At 56.8% G+C, this 20,899-nt stretch overlaps 1 protein-coding gene across 3 annotated transcripts in view; it reads right to left on the reverse strand.

Annotated features, from left to right (window-relative positions):
- The window catches only part of Rnf213 (ring finger protein 213), a 91,499-nt gene extending 75,489 nt beyond the window's left edge, over nucleotides 1–16,010 (reverse strand). For all 3 annotated transcript variants that reach the window (XM_078041480.1, XM_078041479.1, XM_078041478.1), the window contains exons 1-7: nucleotides 15,887–16,010; nucleotides 12,491–12,634; nucleotides 6,269–6,432; nucleotides 4,166–4,591; nucleotides 3,201–3,373; nucleotides 2,623–2,778; nucleotides 1,984–2,189 (exon numbers count right to left, since the gene is read on the reverse strand). In XM_078041480.1, coding sequence (XP_077897606.1) covers nucleotides 1,984–2,189; nucleotides 2,623–2,778; nucleotides 3,201–3,373; nucleotides 4,166–4,591; nucleotides 6,269–6,432; nucleotides 12,491–12,587 — 1,222 coding nt within the window. In that variant the 5' untranslated portion in view covers nucleotides 12,588–12,634; nucleotides 15,887–16,010. The remainder of the gene's footprint in view (nucleotides 1–1,983; nucleotides 2,190–2,622; nucleotides 2,779–3,200; nucleotides 3,374–4,165; nucleotides 4,592–6,268; nucleotides 6,433–12,490; nucleotides 12,635–15,886) is intronic.
- Between the last annotated feature and the right edge of the window lie 4,889 nt (nucleotides 16,011–20,899).

The following is a 20,899-nucleotide window of genomic DNA, read 5'->3' on the forward strand; positions in this document are numbered from 1 at the left end:
TCGGATCAGAACTTGCTCCATCGGCTGCCACGGCAGGACACACCCCTACAGACAAAACCCAAGACAGCCCACAGTGATGAGCTCAAAGCCAAGTCTCTGCTTAGCCATGCAGCTGAGTGAGCCTGGTAAAGCTTTGAACAGGACCACGCGGAGGTTAAACATTTTATACCAAAACTGCGTCTCTCACTAACAACTGCGCCCTGTAAGTGACTCAGGGTGCAGGCATTATTTTCTCTGTGCCTCCTGGGAACAAGAACCACCACCCCAAAGAAGGTGGTGCACATTCCCCAGCAGATACAGAGTCCCTAGCAGGCGCTGAATTCAGGGCTCCCTGAGGGCCAGCTGCAAGAGACACAATTACAGAACTAGAAAACCCATGGGGCTGGGATTGTGGCTCAGCTGTAGAGTGCTCGCCTAGCACATGTGAGGCCCTAGGTTCGATCCTCGGCACCACATAATAATGAAATAAAGATAATGTGTCTAGGGCAGGGGATGTGGCTCAAGCGGTAGCGCGCTCGCCTGGCATGCGTGCGGCCCGGGTTCGATCCTCAGCACCACATACCAACAAAGATGTTGTGTCCGCCGAGAACTAAAAAATAAATATTAAAATTCTCTCTCTCAAAAAAAAAAAAAAAAAAAGATAATGTGTCTAAATAAACTAAAAAATAATAAATAAATAAATAATAAAAAGAACTAGAAAACCCAGAAATGTAAAATAATCAGAAAACCCAGTGGTTAGCCAGGCACGATGGTGCGTGCCTGCACTCCCAGCAATTCAGGAGACTGAATCAGCAGAATCAGAGTTTGAGGGCAGCCTGCACAACTTAGCAAAACCTGACTCAGAATTTAAAAATGAATACAAAGACACAGGGATGCAGCTCACGGGTAGAGCATTTGCTTAGCATGCATGAGGCCCTGGGTTCCATCCCCAACAGTGTCAAAAAAAAGAATGAAAAGAACAAAAGGCCAAAAACTTATGGTCAGAGGCAGCTGGGCATGGTGGTGCATGCCTGTAATCCCAGCGACTCTGGAAGGCTAAAGTAGGAGGATTGCAAATTCGAGGCCAGCCTCAGCAACTTAGGAAGCCCTAAGCCACTTAAGGAGATTTTGTTTTGTCTCAAAAAAAGAAAAAAAAAAATTTTAAAAAGGGCTGGAAACATGGTTCAGTGGTAAAATGCCCCTGGGTTCAATCCCTGGTCCCAAGAAAAGCCCTGTGGGTAGAAAGACACAGCTGAGCAGGGCTCCTGAGGCCTGGAGCGGGCGCTGCACACACTGCTATCCCATGCCTGGCCCTGCTACCCCAGTTCTGCCCTGTCCCTGCCAGGGGGTAGTTGGCCAGGGTTCATATGGCCTCCTGGGGACCTCTGACCCCACTCCAGCCCTCCCTCTGTGGCTCTTGTCAGAGCAGAAACTCCATCTCTACTCATGGAATTATCTGATGAGGTCCAGTCTCCCCTCAAAGCTGAAGTCCTCGGCGTACATTACTGTCATTAAAAATTTCGTGTATAGCCAGGTGTCTTAGGGCACCTGAGCCAGCGACAGGACAAGGTGGGAGGACCCTGGGTCCTGGGAGCTGAGGACAGGGCTGGGTGCCCAGGCAGGCCAGCACAGCCAGTATCTGCAGATGGTCCCAGAGGACCTGAGGAGGTGCATACAGTTCTTCCAAGGACTCAGCAGGTTGAACATGGAAGCCAAAGTGCCACCAGCAAAATGTGACAAGGACAAACAGCATAGGACCACAGGGAGGCTATGGACACCTTGTCCTGTTGCTGGTCACCACCTGGCCACCTCCAGGAAGGGCCAGCCAGCAGCTTCCTATTCCAGCTTTGTCCCACTCTGCCCGCAGCGCCAACCCTTCCAGTTTCCTCCCTGGCAATAGTTCAGCCACAGCAGGGGCAACACACAGCAGAGGACCACACAGACCTGGCCGGCGCTCCACAGAGCAGTGCCCAGGCCAGGACGCAGGTGCCCTGGGGCCCTTACCTCCGGAGCGCATGAGGGAGGCCTTGATGCACAGGCAGCGGTTCACGTGCTCGCCCGCCCTCTGCGGCTGCTTGTAGATGTACTCGTACTCCACCGCCTGGTTGGGGCCGCGGTGCAGGACATATTTGTAAGGGATGGCTCTGTCCAGGCTCCCCCGGGGAATGACAATGCTGCCCTCGATGAGAGACCCGTTCTCCTGCAAGTCCCTGCATATCAACAGACACCAGCGCGTTATCCAGAAGGCTTAACTCAGAAGACTGCATTCGCAAACACACAGGGAACACAGACCCAAAGGTACAGCGGACACTGACCAAGACGCATGTCTAAAACAGAACAAGTGCCCGGCAAACAACACAAAGAAATGCATGCTGGGACTATCACACACACTCCCCAGGGAGCAGGGGCCCGGGACTGGCTGATCACCTCTAGCACATGCCTGGGGGGACCTGGGACCCGGGACTCGCTGATCACCTCTAGCACATTCCTGGGGATCCTGGGACCCGGGACTCGCTGATCACCTCTAGCACACTGGGGGTACGTGGGGACCAGGGAATCACTGATCACCCAGGGGAACCGGGCACTTGGGAACTCACTGATCACCTCTAACACACTCCCAGGGGACAGGGGACGGGGACTCACTCGACGTAGAACATCTCGCAAGCGTCACTCCACGCGGGACGTCCGAGCTCCTCTCCTCCCCTGACGAACACGGTGTGCAGCTCGGGGTCAAAGGCGAAGTGCTTGGAGATGATGGCGTGGAAGTACACGGTGACCCCCTCCTCGGGGCTCAGCAAGCTGGAAGAGCCAAGGGAGCAATGTGGATGCCCACCTCCTCCTTTCTCTCCTGCTCTCCATCACACCTGGCCCCTGCCCACCACGAGCGCTGAAGCCGAGGAGCAGAGGGTCAGCAGGAGCAGCCAGCATCCTCTGCGCTTGGCCGGGCCTGGTACCTTGGGGAAGGGGCCTGATACCTCAAGGGCATGGCTTGGTACCTGGGGGCCCGGGCTTGGTACCTGGGGGCCCGGGCTTGGTACCTGGGGGCATGGCTTGGTCCCTGGGAACGCGGCCTGGTACCTCAGGGGCATGGCCTAGTACCTCGGGGCATACTTTCGTACCTGGGAGCATGGCTTGGTCCCTGAGGGGACAGCCTGGTATCTCAGGGAGATGGCCTAGTACCTGGGGGCGTGGCCTGGAACCTCAGGGGCGTGGCCTGGTACCTGGGGGGCTCGGCCTGCGCGCTGGCCTTCTGGTTCTTCTGTTCCTTCTCCTTTTTCACAGCAGCTGCGGAATTTCTGTCACTCCCTTCCGGTTTCCTAGGGTCTGTGGGCTCTGAGCTGTTTTCGCCCGCCTTTCTTCCAGGAGCAGCCAACCTGTCCCTGGTCTCACCTTCCTAGAACAAGTAACCAAGCCCCAAACTGAAAGCAGGGACTTCCCGCCTGCCCCTCAGCCATGCACCTCACAGGTAGACCGTCCAGTCCTGCCAGCCCACTCCCATGGCCTTGGAGCACCCTTCCCCAGTCCTGTCCCGGCTTCTCCTCCCTCTCTCACGCCTGGGACCCTAGTTCCTTCCCCTGATAACAGGCCACCACAAGCCACCCCAGGGTCTTGGCACGCCCATACTTTTGTCTGGACCTGTCCCCAGGGAACCCAGGGCTCGCCCCTCAGTCCCTCTAGCCCCTGCTCCCCCAGCCCCACCCTGGAGGCCTCACCCAGCGACCCAGCTGAGGGGCCACCTTCCCTTGAGGCACAACCTGCACATCCCCGGGGACCCCCCACATTCGACTCTTTCCCAGCCTCAGTCTCCCCCTCCGGCATGGGAACCCCCTACAGGCAGGCTGGGTCTCCTACGCACTGTCCCTAGCACTCCACAAACATGGGCCCCACACCAGACGGAAGACAGGCTGGCCGCGGGCTGCAGCAGGGAGGGCCAGAAGGCCGAGCAGTGTGCCCCAGGCCCAGCCCGTCAGGAAACCTGTACCTGGCGGTGTTCCTTGGCAGCAGGGGGACTGACCGAGATGGGCACCAGCCTTCAACTGCGTGTGGGGTCAGCAGTCCTTTCCCGCCCCCAGGGCCCAAGTCCCGGCTGCCCTCCCAGATAAGGAAACACGTCTCACCCCCCACACACACACACACCACAGGGGCTAGGGCCAGCAGCTGCCATGCCCCCATCCCTCACACTCACCCCAGAGGCTGGGACCCCCGCCTGCTGCCTGGCCCTCTGGGCTTCCTTCTGAGGCTTAGAGTCCCCCTGGGACTCGGGCAGTGGGAGCCCTTGGGCAGCACCTTCAGCCTTGGGGTGGGCTTCGCAGGCAGAGGTGGGTGGGTCAGACACCTCCTGGGAGGGGCCACTATCCCCAGAGGACGCGGCGGTGTGGAGGTCCTTTCCTTCAGAGTGGTCCTGGAGCACTGGGCTGTTCTGAGCCTCCTCTGCACCCTTGCCCTGGGCAGTCTGTCCCTGCTGGGCTTGGCTTTGGTCCAGGGCTGTGTCCGGAGACCCAGGGTGTGAAGGCGAGTCGGGACTCTGGGGACCGGAGGGAGACAGGGCCAAGGAACTTGGCTCCGAGGAAGCAGAAGCATCCTGGTTCTTCTTCTTTTTCTTCCTTTTGCTCTAAACAGAAGAGACATGTTAACCTTACCTCGTGGGCTCCCTCCAGCCTGTTTCCTCCCGTCTCCCCCATTTCTCAGGTCCAGCAAGCTCGGCTCTGCGAGCCACTCAAGCATCACCCTGCAACTTCTTATCTCGGGTAGAACTGAACATAAAAACCAAGGGTGTGCGGCAAGGGGGCCAAGGTAAAGGAGGCCCGCGAGAGCCTCGCATGCAGTAGCTGGGGAGGTCTCTGCGAGATCGCCCTTGGACACTATGATGTTCCAGGACTTTCCACATGACACTCTGCGCATGTGTCACAACAAGAAAACCAGAATCCAGAGGAGAGGAGAGGTTGCTGCTGTGCCCTGGAAGGCTCTGGAAGCTCCCTGGCAAGGTGCCACACTCTGGCTGGGCACAAAGGGAGACCAGTGAGATCCTAAAAAACAGGAAGCCAATCAGTGCACATTCTACAAAGATGGGGGTCACTGGAAGGAGAAATGTCTCCCTATGCTGCTGAGGCTGGTCTCAAACTTGCAATCCTCCTGCCTTGGCCCCTTATCCTTTTTCTGTTGAGACAAGGTCTGGCTAAGTTGCTGAGGCTGGCCTTGAACTTTGGATCCTCCTGCCTCAGCCTCCTGGTCACTGGGATCACATCCATGTGCCACCTGCCTAGCTGTGCTTCCTTGGCTATTCTTGCTCATTTTTCTCTTCCAAAAAGATTCTTCAACTTACTCTACGAAGGTTTTTTTTTAAACCTTGTCCTGCTGATCCCTGGAGGATTTTTAATCACCACGCCAAGTGTCTTTGTGGTGACTCACTTGAAGGTTCACCCAAGCCTTCAATATCCCTCAAGGCTGGTTTGGGTAGCCGTCCACACTGAGGAGGCAGTGACCCCAGGGGAAGGTCACAACTCTGCACCACACACACACACACACACACCCCTCACTGCCTGCACACACAGGCCCTGCACCCTGACACACAAATACACACAGCCCACATCATACACACAACACACATACACACCCCACGCACCCGCACGCATGGACCAGAGCGCTGCAGCATGTCCCTGCCACACGCTAGACCACAGAGCACCCCTGCAAGGAACCTCTAAAACCAGCCCCAGCCCAGGCACAGGAAGCCACTATCCCAGGAGGAGGCCTGGGAGCAGACCTCAAGCTCTGGGTGTCTGTGAGCTGGAGCTGAGCTGGGGAGCGACCCCGCTGCTCCTGGACACTTGCAGGGAGCTCCCCAGAAGCCTCCCGGGGCTACAAGCAATAGTCCCCCAGTGTCTAACACCTCCCAGAGGCTGATGGGGCCTCACCTCCGAGGAAGAGCACCTGGCGGTGGGGAGGACCTACCCGTAGGCCCTGCAGCACAGCAGAGGAGCCCCAGCCCCAATCCTCCGCACGCAGACCAGCAGCAGGACCCACGCCACCCCAGCCACCACTCCTGAGACACGCATATGGGGTCTAGGGCTGGAAAAGGAAGGTGAGGCCCACAGCCTGGAGCCCATAGACTCCTGGGGGATGAACCAGGCGCCAGGGGCAGCCCTCCTGATGCCAGCTGGACAGCTGCGCAAGAAGGTTGCCCAGGAAAAGCCAGGGGCCGGGAGACATGGCGGCAACAAGGGGGACCCAGCGCTGGCCCAGCTCAGCCTCAGGGAAACAGGGAGGGGTGCGTGCAGCACAGATCACTCACTCTTTGGACAGTCCAGGTCCCGTCATCACAACTGGGCTCAGCATTTTCCTGGCGATCGCTGGAGCCTGGGGACAAGTGCAGGTCCCCATTTTCTTTCAGCACTTTTCCACACTCCATCTCTTCCTCCAGGGCCGGGGCCACCACGGAGCTGTCGTTCTCAGACTCTACAATGCAGAGGGATGACAGGTCAGATCCCCAACCTGAGCTGTGGGACTCAGCCCCTGTATCAGCCCACAGGCAGGACTCGGCCCCCATATTAGCCCACAGGTAGGACTCGGCCCTGTACCAGGCCCACAGGCAGGACTAGGCCCTGTACCAGGCCCACAGGCAGGACTCGGCCCCTGTACCAGGACACAGGCAGGATTTGGCCCCTGTACCAGGCCCACAGGCAGGACTAGGCCCCCGTACCAGGTCCACAGGCAGGACTAGGCCCCCGTACCAGGCCCACTGGCAGGACTAGGCCCTGTACCAGGCCCACAGGCAGGACTCGGCCCCTGTACCAGGACACAGGCAGGATTTGGCCCCTGTACCAGGCCCACAGGCAGGACTAGGCCCCCGTACCAGGTCCACAGGCAGGACTAGGCCCCCGTACCAGGCCCACTGGCAGGACTAGGCCCTGTACCGGGCCCACAGGCAGGACTAGGCCCCCGTACCGGGCCCACAGGCAGGACTCGGCCCCCGTACCGGGCCCACAGGCAGGACTCGGCCCCCGTACCGGGCCCATAGGCAGGACTAGGCCCCCGTACCAGGCCCACAGGCAGGACTAGGCCCTGTACCAGGACACAGGCAGGATTTGGCCCCTATACCAGGACACAGGCAGGACTAGGCCCTGTACCAGGCCCACAGGCAGGACTAAGCCCTGTACCAGGCCCACTGGCAGGACTAGGCCCTGTACCAGGCCCACAGGCAGGACTCGGCCCTGTACCAGGTCCACAGGCAGGACTCGGCCCTGTACCAGGTCCACAGGCAGGACTCGGCCCTGTACCAGGCCCACAGGCAGGACTAGGCCCTGTACCAGGACACAGGCAGGACTCGGCCCTGTACCAGGCCCACAGGCAGGACTAGGCCCTGTACCAGGACCCAGGCAGGATTTGGCCCCTGTACCAGGCCCACAGGCAGGACTAGGCCCTGTACCAGGCCCACAGGCAGGACTAGGCCCTGTACCAGGACCCAGGCAGGATTTGGCCCCTGTACCAGGCCCACAGGCAGGACTAGGCCCTGTACCAGGCCCACAGGCAGGACTCGGCCCCTGTACCAGGACACAGGCAGGACTAGGCCCTGTACCAGGCCCTCCAACTGCCTACACACAACACATTACTACAAAGCTACAGTTGGATAAAGATCTGCCATGTGCCACAGCTGCAGACCACGTGCCACAGCTGCAGACCACGTGCCACAGCTGCAGACCACCCACAGCTGCAGACCATGTCCCTTTGCCCAGGAGGGGCCTCCCTCCTGCTATGCCAGGTGAATGGGCTCTGCTGAACCTCATCCAGTCAGAACCTGTCATCTGCCCTGGCTGAAGGGGAGGTCTCAGGGAGGCTCCAGGGCTCCCTGTGGAGCTGGGCACCCTGCCCCGGGGTCCACCATGGTGGGCTGGATTTGGACCTTGGCGTCCAGTTCTGCGTCCAGCCTGAGGACAAAGCCAACACATGCAGAAGAGCAGTGCTGCCAGGACCAGAGAAAGGAGCGCGAGCCCCAGGCACACCCAATCCCTGCCACCAGGCCCTGGCTTCCTGGATCCTCCAACACCAACAGCCCCAGGTCTGTACATCCCAACAGCCAGTTCAAACAGAACCAGATACAGCAGCCATCTCATTTCAGCAAAGACCACAGGTGCCACTTCCGCCCATCCCACGGGACCATGAGCAAGACAAGCACCCCCAGTGCTGGGGAGGGTGTGAGCGGAGACAAAGCCCTGGGCACACTGCAGCCAGGGCAGCGGGAGTGGGGGGGCTGGCAGAGGTGGCCCCGGGAAGCACGCCAGTCCCGGGGGCAGCGTGTCCTCCAGACAGACTGGCTGGGGTGAGAAACCTGCCTAGGGAGGCGGCGGGGCGGCTGCAGGTGAACCAGTGTCCAGGCCAGGTGCCTCGCAGCAGGTGGCCCTGCCAGGGTAGAGGGCTCCCGGCTGCTGAGCACACCGATTTTCTTAGGAATGTGCAGAAGAGACAGGTGTGGTGGCGCACCCCTGTAATCCCAGCCAGAGGAGGCTGAGCCAGAGGATCACAGGTTCAAAGCCAGCCTCAGCAACTTGGTGAGGCCCTGTCTCAAAATATAAAAAGGGCTGGGGGGCTCTAGGGATACAGCTCAGTTGGTAAGGGTGTTTGCTGGGCATGTACAAGACCCTGGGTTCAGTCCCCAGCACCACCAAAAATAAAAAATAAAAATTAAAAGGGCTGGGGATGTGGCTCAGTGGTTAAGCGCCCTGGGGTTCAATTCCCAGGACCAGAAAAGAACTGTGTGAAGCACACACCCACTCATGGATGCGAGACAAGCAGGACCACGCCCCAATGCTCCACTTTAAGAGATCAAATGCCAAAGGCAGGTTATCATAGTCTTGTTACCATTCAAAGCAGACACACCAGGGGACAGCGCAGCAGGCTTCTCCAACCCAGAGGGAAGCAAAAGCAGATGCCTCCGCCCAGGCCTCTTCCCACCCTGGGGGTCCCTCCCACCTGCGGGGCCCATGTCACTGGGGTCAGGTCAGAGTCAACCCAGGCTGGGCCTCCACTGCAGGCCCCTGGGAGGCCTAGCCTTCGCCCTGGTTAGCCAGGGTCTCACCCATCCAAGCCAGGGGCTGGGGGAACCCCCCACCCCGGGCCCCAGAAGCAAGGCTGCTACCCCACTGCGAACCCACAGCACCCCTGCCTCTCTGGCAACACTGGGCACACTGCCCCCTCAGAGGTGCTTCCTCCAGGAAAGCAGAATAAAAAGGAGACAGGCTCCCTGGAGCCTGGCGCCCCCCCAGGAGCCTCCCAGCATGGTCCCTGGGGGCGGGGACCTGGGGCACGGAGGGCTGGCCCACAGCTCTCCAAGCCCTCCCCCACCCCCCTGGGCAGAGACCCCAGGTGTCCCCAGGCCTGCATCCCTGGGGAGAGCACAGGTACCCAGGGTGGCCCCAGGACTCCTGTCCCCCTGCAGCACTGAGCCTGGGGGGGGCAGTTTCAGTTTCCATTCTTGTAAACAGTTAACCACAGGGCACGAGGAAGCCCAGCCAGCCCGCAGGAAGGGCGGGGCCAGGCACACACCTCAGGGATCATTCAGGAACTGGGTGATGCCCCCCAGGGACCCACATTCCTGAGCCACTGGACCAAGGAGGGGGCTGGGCTTGTGTGGGTTACACTGAGAGGTGACGTAATTAATGAGCCTGTCAGCCTGGGCCTCAGGAATTGGGGTCTTTTGTTTTTACTGGGCAAGATGGAGGGCTGAGGGTCAGCGGCCAGGATTTATTTGGGGAGAGACTGTCGTTCTAGGTTTGCTGGCCACCTTCCCCCCAGGGCTTGTGGAACATACTGGTGAAGCCAGATTTAAAATCAGGTAGTCAGTGTAGTTAGGTAAATCGGGTCTAATATCGAGTGGGATCTAAAATGGAGGCCATGACAATGAATTCCAGGAAAAGTTGAGCAACTCTTGAAATGTTAATGAAGTCCAGGAAACAGCCCCCAGCAGATTTAAAGATAGCCCATCCCAAAGAAGTGATAATGAAGTCCTTCCCGCCCAGATTACTTCTTTGCCCTACCTGTGCCCCACCCCTCGGGCCTTCCAATCTATGTTCCATCACTGAAAGAACTATAAAAAGGGGAGACAGCCGCACTTCCCCGGATTCCACCTCTCAGGTCCCCTTCTTCCTCCGGGAGAAGTCTTTTCTGCTGTCCTTTAATAAACTTCTAATTTTCCACTCTGACCTTGCCTCGGCGTGCTTCTCTGGTGTTATTCTTCAACATTGGGGAAGCAAAGACTCGTCACTGGTCAACAGCGGTAACACTGGGAGGCATCAGTGCTATGAGTTATGGCTTCTGTTTTTACTCCTCCTCCCAGGCCACCCTGATGGGGGGCTGTCATTTTCCATACCTCATAAGTGTAACGGATGATGTAAAATGAACTATATGGACACTGTCCTGGGGGGCTGGGGCTCAGTGGTAGAGCACTTGCCTCCCGCGTGAGAGACTCTGGGTTTGATCCTCAGCACCACATAAAATAAATAAAGATATTGTGTCCACATACAATTAAAAAAGTATTTTTAAAAAAAAGGAACACTGTCCACTGTCCTGATAATTAGTGCCGGGGCAAGGGAGATGTCCCACCCCCCCACTCAGCCCACCTCCAGGAAACCTGGTTAACACCTAACACCGTGCACCCCTATCTTTTGGATTGTAAAGAACTTCCTCGGAGAATCTAATGCTCCTTTGAAGTGTAAAGGCCTCTGGGACAGCTCGGGCCAAGGCCAGAGATCTACAAAAGACCTTGAAAGAAGAGCCAGTCCTTCCCCTTCTCCTGCTTCTGGGATCACTAAAAACCCGGTGCTCGGCCACACGTCGTGGAGACTAGGAATCTTCTGGCACCAGACAAGCCTATAAATGTCGTCAGAAACCGGAGGTGGGGGCTGAATCTGGAGTCTCATCCGCCTCCCCGACAGGACTCACCCTGAGAAGCATCATCGGCGTTTGGTGAAAGGCCACTGGCCCTGTGCCCCGGCAGATCCCCCTCTGTGCTGTTGGCAAGTGGCTCTGATGCCCTCTGCCGTCCCCGTCCCTCACCCAAAATGAAAAGAGGGGCAGAGACCCTTCAGGGAGGCCCTGCAGCATGATGAACATGGGGTTATTCATCGGTCCTTGTCCCTGATGCCAATTCTTGCCAATTTAATAATGAGGACACAGTTTTGAGAAAAAGGAAAAAGGTTTGTTGCTTTGCCAGCAGAGAAATGGGGGCGGGGGCGTGGGCTCGGGTCCTAGAGGCTGGGTGGGATTCTGCGCCTCGGGGAAAACAGGGCCTTTTCAGCTCTTCAGAGGCTACACTCCAGGTGTACCTGGGGGGAGGGGCGGGGAGGGCCTGCGGAGGGCCCCCGGAGAGTTAGGCTTGGCATGTTAATTTGGGAGATAGTCACCTCAGTCCCCAGGAAAGCCAGTAACACAGGGTAATCTGGTTCCCAGCCCCCAAATTAGGGAGGGGGAGAAAGAGAAGAGGAAAAGGAAAAACATCTCCCTTTTAAAATACCCAGCAATGGGGCTGGGGATGTGGCTCAAGCGGTAGCGCGCTTGCCAAGCGCACGGCCCGGGTTCGATCCTCAGCACCACATACAAACAAAGATGTTGTGTCTGCCGAGAACTAAAAAATAAATTTTAAAAATTCCCCCTCTCTCTCTTTAAAAAAAAATTTCTGATAATAAATAAATAAATAAATAAAACACGCAGCAAGGGCTACCTTCAAAAGGTAAAGTGGACCGCTATTACCGGGTCTCCACTTCCCAAAGGGATAGACTAAATGAAGCCCCCCAGCGGCTCTACCTGCCCACTGTCCTTCCTGGCCACCATCATAGACCACCCTGTCCTATCCAGTAATCAATTTTTTTTTGTTTGGTTGGTTGTTTTTGGTACTGGGAATTGAACTCTGGGGCACTCAAGCCACACCCCCAGCCCTCTTTTGTGCTGTAGAGACAGGGTCTCACTGAATTGCTTAGCACCTCGCTGTTGCTGAGGCTGCCTTAGCCTCCCTTGGGATGGGGAGATCCGTGCAGCCCTCTGGAAGCTCTGTGCCCCCACAGGCTCTGGGGCAGTGGGGTAGGAGCAAGGGAGGATGTCTCTGTCTCCCTGCCCTCAGCAGAGAAGGCCTATCTGACACTTGTCTCCTCCTGTCCCTCCACTGACAACCTGGGCAAGCTGCACGGACCTGCACGGACCCCTCCCACGGAATTGCAAACGCACAGTCTTCCCCCTCCCGCAGCCTCAGACACCTCGGGGATGTGCTCTGGAATGTCCAGGGCCCTTTAGCTCAGCCAGAGGTTCTTATCCCCAAGGCAGAGGAAACCTCAGTTCCCTCAAAGGAAGGAAACCAACACAGGTGATTCCAGCAAGAACTTCACAAAGCCGCTGGGGAAAAACGCCCCCCCCAGAGTTCTGCCAGGGAGGGGCGGCGGTTGAGGCTGCCTGCTGGCCCAGTTCCCGTGGGCCTGGAAGGCACAGCTGGCCCCCCTCCCCACTTGACCCCAGCACCCCTGAGACTTGCCTGGTCTGGGGGTTGCAGGAGGCAGCCTCTGTCCACACTGGCTGCAGAACTTGGGGGCCTCCTCCTGGGAGACATGCTGGCACTGAGGACACTCCATGCCTCTGACTGGAGGCTTCTCCAGCCCGAGCCCCTTCCCCTGCAGGTCTGAAAAGGAGAGCAAAAGTCCTCAAGGCAGCCGCTATAAACCGTGCCTCCTGTCACATGACCACAATCCATTTCAGTTTCGTTTTCTGAGAAAGTGGAATGCTGTAACCAGAAAGGTCCCCTGGTCAATCGAAGCCGGACAGCAGTGTGTCCCTGAAGCTGGCCCTGCAGCAGGGCTCCACTGGACACTCTGACTAATCTCTTGGCGTTGAAACTTACACATTTTTTCCCTAACCTCTCCTTCCTGATTTTCTTTCCCCTGGGTTTCTCCTCCCAGATCTCTCCTCCCTAATCTCACTTCTCTGCATCACCTCTACACAATACCCCTGTTCCTGCTGATGGGCAGAATCACAGCCTTTGGGACAGGAGTCCCCTGCTTCTCCTTCTCTATCAAAGCAATAAGCCTTCTTTTTCTTTATTCTCAAATCCATGTCCCCGTTATTGGGTTGGAATCAGGGACAAGGACCGAGCTTTCGGCAACAGCCACTGCTCCATCCCAAGTCCCACTCTACCCAGGATCCTCTCCATCCGGTAGCAGCTCCCGCCCTGCCTGGCTACCATCCAGCAAGGCTTCGGCCAGCTTCTCCAGACAAGCCCTGAGTACTTGGGGGGGCAGGCCGGGGTCTCTGGTGCAGCTGCAGCCGGGGCAGGACCCTGAACCCACGGACACAGGCAGCCCCTGGCAGCCTGCAGAACTGCTTGGAAAGTCAATCTGGTGCCGGGGTGCCACCGCCTGCCAGAGGTGCCAGGGTGCCTCATCTTGCTCCCCTGAGAGAAGGGACAAGACACCTGCCCCACAGTAGCCCGAAGAACAGGTGAGGGGTGAGGGATAGGTGAGTCATACAGGGACAACTTGACAACACTAGAGAGGTGCTAGTGGCCATGGTCACCTCTGGCTGAGCAGTGCCTCCTACACAGGCCAGCCCAAGCTGGGTAGCCCAGGTCTAATGAGCTGGGGTTGGGGTTCCCAATAACTTGGGGACACTGCCATCTATGGAGGCCCACTCCTCTCCTTGACCAGGTGGCATCCAAGAAGGAAGGGGGTCACAGCCACTCCAGGCCAAGTTCAAGATGGCGGGCCTGGGCTCTAGCCTAACCTGTGAATCCCAAGGCACGCCTACCCATCCACCACCCTTTTCTGCTGGTTGTACAACAAAGAGCTGCAGAAGCAGTGGCTGGAGCAGTGTCCCCTCACCAGCTGGAGGTGCTAGCTGAATGCAGACTTCCCCTGCTGCAGCCCCCTGCCCCTCACACAAGGTCTGCACCGGAGGGCCAGCTCTTCCAGGTGCTTCACCCCAGCCCCAGTTCCCATCAAGCCCCCTCCCCTCCACACACCCTGAACCAAAAATACCACCAAGGGCTGGACACTTCCTCAAACACTTTCAGTGACTCCCTACCACACCCCTCCCCAAGGCTCCTTTCCATGGAGAGGAGCAAAAACTGGCTTCCCTCTACCCTCCTAGGTTCTTTAGCTGGGCTATGGATTAAATCCACATCAGACAGACTAACAGAAGGAAAATTATGCACATTTAATTATGTACCTACCCACAAAATGTGAGTTGGAGAAGGGTCAGTTGACTGTTACCCAGCACCAGAGCTCCTGGAAGGGACAGAGCTGGGGTGGACACAGTCTGGGAAGGCCAGGGAGGAACTGTGATGTGAATGAAGGTTGTTGCGCAGTTTCCCAGGTAGTGGAAGACTCTGGGAGCAGCCCTCTTTTCTAATGCAGATTTCTTTCACAGGGGCAATTTCTTTTACAAAAGGACAGTCTACAGAGCTACTCTGCAACTCCAGGTTTTTCACTAGGAGTTCTGCCTCCTAGTGAAGCAAGAACAAAAGTTAGGCAGTTAGTGTAGAGAGATGATCTGGTTGGAACGGAGGGGGAGGATGAGTCAGTGGAAATGAAGTTAATACCTTCAGGACGTACCCCCTCACCCGCTGCCCCAAATCACCTGCCTCCCAGCAGGGACTTGTTAATGGGGATTCCGTGGGTGGCTCCTTTCCTGCTTCTCAGGGAAGACACTGTAAAGTGGGGAGAGGTACCCTGAATTGTCCCCTTGCCCCCACATGGGCAGGACAGAAGGAGGGGGGCATGAGGAGTAAGAAACCTGGAAACTAATAAAAAGACAATATTCACCCCCGCCCCCCCCCCCGCAGGATGGAAAAATCTGTGGAAAAATCTGTCTCTGTTCTATTCTTTAAATAAAACTTGCTTTCTACGCTTGCCTAGGGCCAATCTTCAACACCCGGGGAAACGTAACTCTTTCTTTGTCACCCGGAACACTAGGTCACATTTTGGGGCAGTGTGTCCTGGGCCCGTCAAACGTGAATGAAGTTGTCTAATGCAGTGCTCTCCTGGCCTACAGACCAGAACTTCCAGAGTAGGGCTCAGGACACCTCTCCAAAGCACTCCATCGTGTAAGTCTGCACCCAGGACCAAAAGGCAGAGTGAGCGGCCAGGGCACCCCACTCAGCTTCCGTCCTTTCGCCAGTCACCAGCCCGGGACAAAATCAGGCGCGCCCCGTCCCAACCACCACCAAGGAAAAGCCGGTGGGGGCAGGGGTGGCTGACTCGCGGGGTCTGCGCCGAAAGCCGCCACCCTGGCCTTGACTCCTGCGCAGGAAACTGGGAGGGCGCAGCCGTTCTCCTAAAGTTACAGGAGTTGATCCTAGTGGCGGCGCAGGATGCGGGGCCGAGCCGCAGGCCCAGACCCGCGCGGCTCCGCTAGGCGCTCCCGCCGCAGCCTTTCCACCCGGCAGCGCCGCGGGGGAGGCTCCTGCGCTCCCCGGGCAGGGGCGGGTCGGGAGAGGGCTGACCTCCAGGGAGGTGGCGGGGACTCCGGAAAGGCCTGCAGCCCAGCCGCCGGGCGCCCAGACAGCTGGGGGCGGGGCGGGCTGGACCCGGTACCCCGAGGCGAAACCGAAACTTGGAACCAGCAGGAAGAGGCGGCCGGCGCCTCGGGACGCAGGCACCGCCCCCACCGGGCCTGGCACCCCGACCCGCCGGACTCTCCGTCCCCCTGGGCGACGCCCAGCCCAGAGAGACTCTGGCCTGGCGAACCCGCAGCTGCATGCCGCATCACCGTCTCTGGAGGCCCCTCGCGCCCAGGAGACCCCAGACCCCTACCCCGCATCCCTGCACCCTACCCAACGGATCCAGTACCCCGGGAGGGAATCCTCGCCACAGGGACCCCAGTGGCCCACAAGACCCGCACCCCCGCATCTCTGCATCCTGCCCAGCGGGATCCGCACCTCGGCCACCAGCGCGTCCACCGCCTGAGGCTCGCACCTGCCGCGCCTGACCGGGCTGCCGGCCCGCGCGCTTTCCTCCACGGGTCACGCGGCCCCTGGCACCGCCCCTCCGCCAGCCCCGCGCTCCACTGGGCACGCGTGGGCGTGACCGGAATTCCTCGCTGGGTGGCGCCCTCCCGGGTCACCTCCCAGGTCACCCCCCAGATCACCTCCTCTAACCCAGAGGCCTCCCCAGCCGCTGTGCGCTGGTTACTTGTGATGGACCGGGTCTCCCACCGTGGCCCCCACCCACTGAGGGCAGGGAGTGCCGCAGTCTGGCTGGGCACAAATAACCCAGGCGCCAGGAGGCACTTGTAGGTTCAAACAGGAGCTACTTTATGGCACTCCATGCGCACTCCCCGGGAATTCTCTCTGCCTCAACCTGGCTCCGCCGGAGAACTCAAGGAACTCTGCGAGGACTCAACGGGAACTCAACACAAAAGTAGTGGCGCTGAGGCAGCAGGAGCCGCCCTATTGCCAGACAGCAGGGGTCTATGTACAACTGAATACACAGCCTGTTTCAATCCAGCATCGTAAGTCACAGCAGTTATACACAGCTTAACTTAATTATCATCATCTTAATGGCTCGCTGGTGTCACCTCTCAACCACTCCTTCTGGGTCCCCAGCCCCGGGCACCCAGCACCTTGGACAGTGTCCACCACGGCTGCCTAGGGGCCTAAAATCCTCAGGACTCGCTCCTCCAAACGAGTCTTGACACCATTAAGAGGCTGGGCGTGGTGGCACGGGTACACACACACACACACACACACACACACACACACACACACACGCCTGGGATCCCCAGAGACTTGGGAGGCTGAGGCAGTATGATGGAAAGTTTGAAGGCAAACCCTGTAAGACTCTGTCTCAAAATAAAAAATAAAAAGTGATGGGATGTGGCTCAGGTAAAGCGCCTCTGTGTTCAATCCCTAGTCCAAAAAAAAAAAAAATTAATTAAATCTAACGTTGGAAAGAAAAATGGGGGTCACCATCCTGCCCAGAATGTATCTCTTTAATTCCCAATTCAGTCTGTGGTTCAAGATAAATGAAGCTTCAGACAGGATTATCAAGTGACGGAGGGTCAGCGGCCAGAATTTGTTTGGGGAGAGATCTAAGCTTAAGTCTCTTCCCAGAGACTGTCATTCTAGGTTTGATGGCCACCTTCCCCCCACCCAGGGCTTGTGGAACGTCCGGGAGAGCATCAGTGCTATGAGTTATGGCTTCCGTCTTTACTCCCTTTTCCAAGGCCACCCTGAGGGGGGCTGTCATTTTCTGTATCCACAGAAAGGAGACGTCTGCCTGGGGATCAGGAAGTGAATGTCTCCCAACACGCCCTCAGGGTGCCCTGGGACACTGGAGCCCACCTGGAAAGCAGCCCTTGGGGAGTGCCTTAAAAGCCCCCTCTGTTCTCCCTGGGGCAGAACCCCAGCCTCTGGGAGAGGAGTTCCCTTGGTTCTTCTTTGTTAGCAAAGTAATAAGCCATTTTCCTGTTCCCCAAACCAATTCATTATTAAATTGGCATGAATTGGCGTTGGGGACTAGGACTGCGCTCACAGGCCATGACAAGGGTTCCCAGACAAGTGCAGGCAAGGCCAAGAAGGGCTGCCATCCCTGTGTTCCGGGGGTGTTCCCTGCACATGGCCTCCTGGAGCGGACGCGTGGCGGTCAGGAGCCCAGACATCGGAAGAGCCACATCGTGAGGATGGTCTGCAGCCCAGCGGGCCAGTCTGAAGGCCGTGAGTGAAGGTGCCCACAAACGCAAGACCAAACTTGACCCAACAGGCTGCGGCCGACTCACTGATCCTGCCAACCATGTTTAAAGTGAGAAAAGAGTAAAAGTATCATATGTGGCTCAAGATTTAGAAAACAAGAGGGGAAGTGCCGAGGTCCAGCCCCGGCAGGGGGAGTGAGGGACCAGGGGTCCTAAGGAGGAGTGGCATTGGTGAAAGAAGAAGAGTCAGGAAGACAGGCTGCAAGTGACCAGCAACCTCCAGAAGACATCTCTCTGTTCCTGGAGGGACCTTCATTTTTATACCTTTTTTACAGGTGTTTTTTCATGTAGTTAATGGACAGCTTCAAAGCCCAAAACTTTTTTGATTGGGCTGGGGATGTGGCTCAAGCGGTAGCGCGCTCGCCTGGCATGTGTGCTGCCCGGGTTCGATCCTCAGCACCACATACCAACAAAGATGTTGTGTCCACAAAAAAAAAAAAAAAAAAAATTGAAAAATAAATATTGAAATTCTCTCTCTTCTCTCTCTCTCTCTCTTAAAAAAAAAACTTTTTTGATTTACATAATTTTCAAGAATTACAATCTTTTCTGATATACCATGATCACCTAAAATATTGAGTCCATTGTTCAGAATATTTTTCTGCAACCTTAGACAATCATGATCAAGCTTTTATGTTTTCTCCTCGATCACTAGGTGCTGGGAGACGAACTAGACTACATGACTCCTGACCTACTATTCACTTCTAACTTTAAAGCATACCTATAATTATTTCATAAACCTTTAACTTTAAAGCATACTCATGATCATTGGTAAGCTTTCTTACTTCTAAACTAAAATCCCAGTAAAACACAATTAAAGTGGTGAAAGTCTATCATTTAAAAGCCTACTGCTCTGAAGTGCCTCTGAAATATACCTATGTAAATTTTACATTTTTCTATTTTAATTTCCAAGGTAATTTCCTTTTCCACTTTCTTAAAGAACTCCCTTGATCCTTGGTCAAAGCACACCAATTCTTATGTCTTTGTGACCTTGAACTAAAGGGCAGGCTTTGCACCTCAACCCATTTGTCATTTACATGAACTATGTGTTTCCCATTCTCATCATAAGTCTCTGGGTACAGCAAAGGAGGGTCTGTTGGTTGGGGAATGTATTTTTATTAGCCTCTTGTCCTCGAGGGGATACCACAAGCTACCTCCGGTGGTCCTTGTACTGTGGGCACAGCCGTCGTTTTTCTGTAGGTAGGTGTTGTCCAGGTTGTGGTTTTAGGAGGCGGTGGGGGGGCTACTGTAAATTGTCAACCATGGGATAAATGTTTCTCGTTGCTCAGGCTTGAGGGCTAACACCATTGTCTGTATCCTGAGAGACACTGAAACGCGCCTCATGGCCTTCTCCGTCGTATCCTTAGTCTCATTCTGGGAATTCTCCTGCCATCTCAGGCGATCCGCACTGTTATCATTGACTCACGGCTCCCTGTTATCCATGGGTATCACAAACAAGACACTTGACCTTCCTAATGGTTCCAGTTTCCAGATGGCGCGGCCCTGCCTTCGGGAAGGGATCCCCCACGCTGTGACCCTGTGGGACAGTGGGTGCAGGACCGCCTTCACCAGGAAGAGAGAGCTGCGTAGTGGGCCCAGGCAGCAGCAGTTTCCTGTGCAGGGCTGGCGCAGCCTGGAGCAGAGGTGAGTGTGGAGCAGGAGGGCGAGGGAGCTGGAGGACATGGCCAGGGCTTGGGGGGCTTCACCTGCAACTTTGTCCCTCAAGAGGTGATGACTAAGCCTGTTATCCCAGCGACAAAGGAGGCTGAGACGGGGATTGCAAGTTTGAAGCCAACCTTAGCAACTTAGCAAACCCCTAAGCTAATTAGTGAGACTGTTTCAAAAAAAAAAAAAAATTAGAAAGTTTGGGGATGAGGCTCCGTGTGAAGTGCCTGCGCTTCTCTCCTCTCAGGAAGAAAGACCCCTGTTCACAAGGGGCCTTGGAAGACCTGTTTGAGAAGCCTGCAGGGGAGCAGGAGGGAAGCCGTCCCCTGTGGCCACCGCTGCCCAGCCACTAGCCTGTTCCCCAACACAGGCCCTGAAGCCCATCCCACAGAAAAACTGGTGTCCCAGAGAAGTGTTTTGTGGGGAAAGAAAGGCTTTATTCAGTGGCCAAAGAATGGAGAAGAGCGAGCGTTGCTCTCCATCAGCTTCCCAGCTCCAGGGCCTGCAGATGCAGGACAGGACTCAAGAGGCCAAGAAGGGGCAGGCAGCTCACGTCCTTCCTGGGGTCAGGGGGAGCTCTCCCAGTACCTGGGTGCCACTTTTAAGAAAGACATTTTAGTTATAGATGGACACAGCTTTGTTATTCCATGCTGAGGAGCAAAGCTGGTTCCTGGCAGGGGCCACGGAGCCCTCTACCACTGAGCCAGGCCCCGCCCGTGGGCTGCCTTCTTCCCCTCTTTTCTGGGGTTTCCCTCATGGGGGCCGGTGGGTGGAAGGCGGCCAGGCAAGTCTAGGTCCTGGAGAGACACTTCTCAACAGCACCGTGTCTGCTGGCCGCAGTGAGCAGAATCTGGCCGGAGGCGAGGACCGCAGAGGATCAGACACGGTGTGAAGGCACAGGTGACTTCCTGTCACTCCTTGGAGACCTGCAAGCCCAAGGGTCAGTGTTTTCAGCAAAAGCAGGCTTCAGAGCTGGGCACAGTGGCGCACGCCTATAATCCCAGCGGCTCAAGAGGCTGAGACAGGAGGATCCTGAGTTCAAAGCCAGCCTCAGGAAAATCCAGGCCCTGAGCCACTCGGTGAGACCCTGTCTAATAAAATACAAAATAGGGCTGGGGCTGGGGCTCAGTGGTTCAGTGCCCTGAGTTCAGTCCCCAGTACCTCCCCCAAACTTAGGCACACAACCCAGCCTTCGTGTCCCTGAAGGGCAGCCTCGACCACTGCTGTCCTGACCCCGTGTCACAGGTGCCATCGACCCCAGTGCTGGCGGAGATGGCGGTGCATTGCCCAGCCGCAAACTGCCCAAGGCCGTGGCTTAGATCAATCAGGAGCAAGTGAGGAAGAGGAGTCAGCTTTCCCCCAGCAGCTGGCCACAGTCCTTGTCTTTGCAGCTCTCAACACACTGAAGGAGGTCCTTCTTGACTTAGACCTCTAAGGAAAGAACCAAATGAGGAAACAGAGAGGGAGGTGCTCCACAGTAGCACAGGTCGATTCAGGACAGACCTACAGAGGGGTTCCCAGCAGAGGCAGGGACCTGTCT

The sequence above is a fragment of the Ictidomys tridecemlineatus genome, chromosome 3 (genome assembly GCF_052094955.1).
Source record: "Ictidomys tridecemlineatus isolate mIctTri1 chromosome 3, mIctTri1.hap1, whole genome shotgun sequence".
Classification (NCBI taxonomy): Eukaryota; Metazoa; Chordata; class Mammalia; order Rodentia; family Sciuridae; genus Ictidomys; species Ictidomys tridecemlineatus.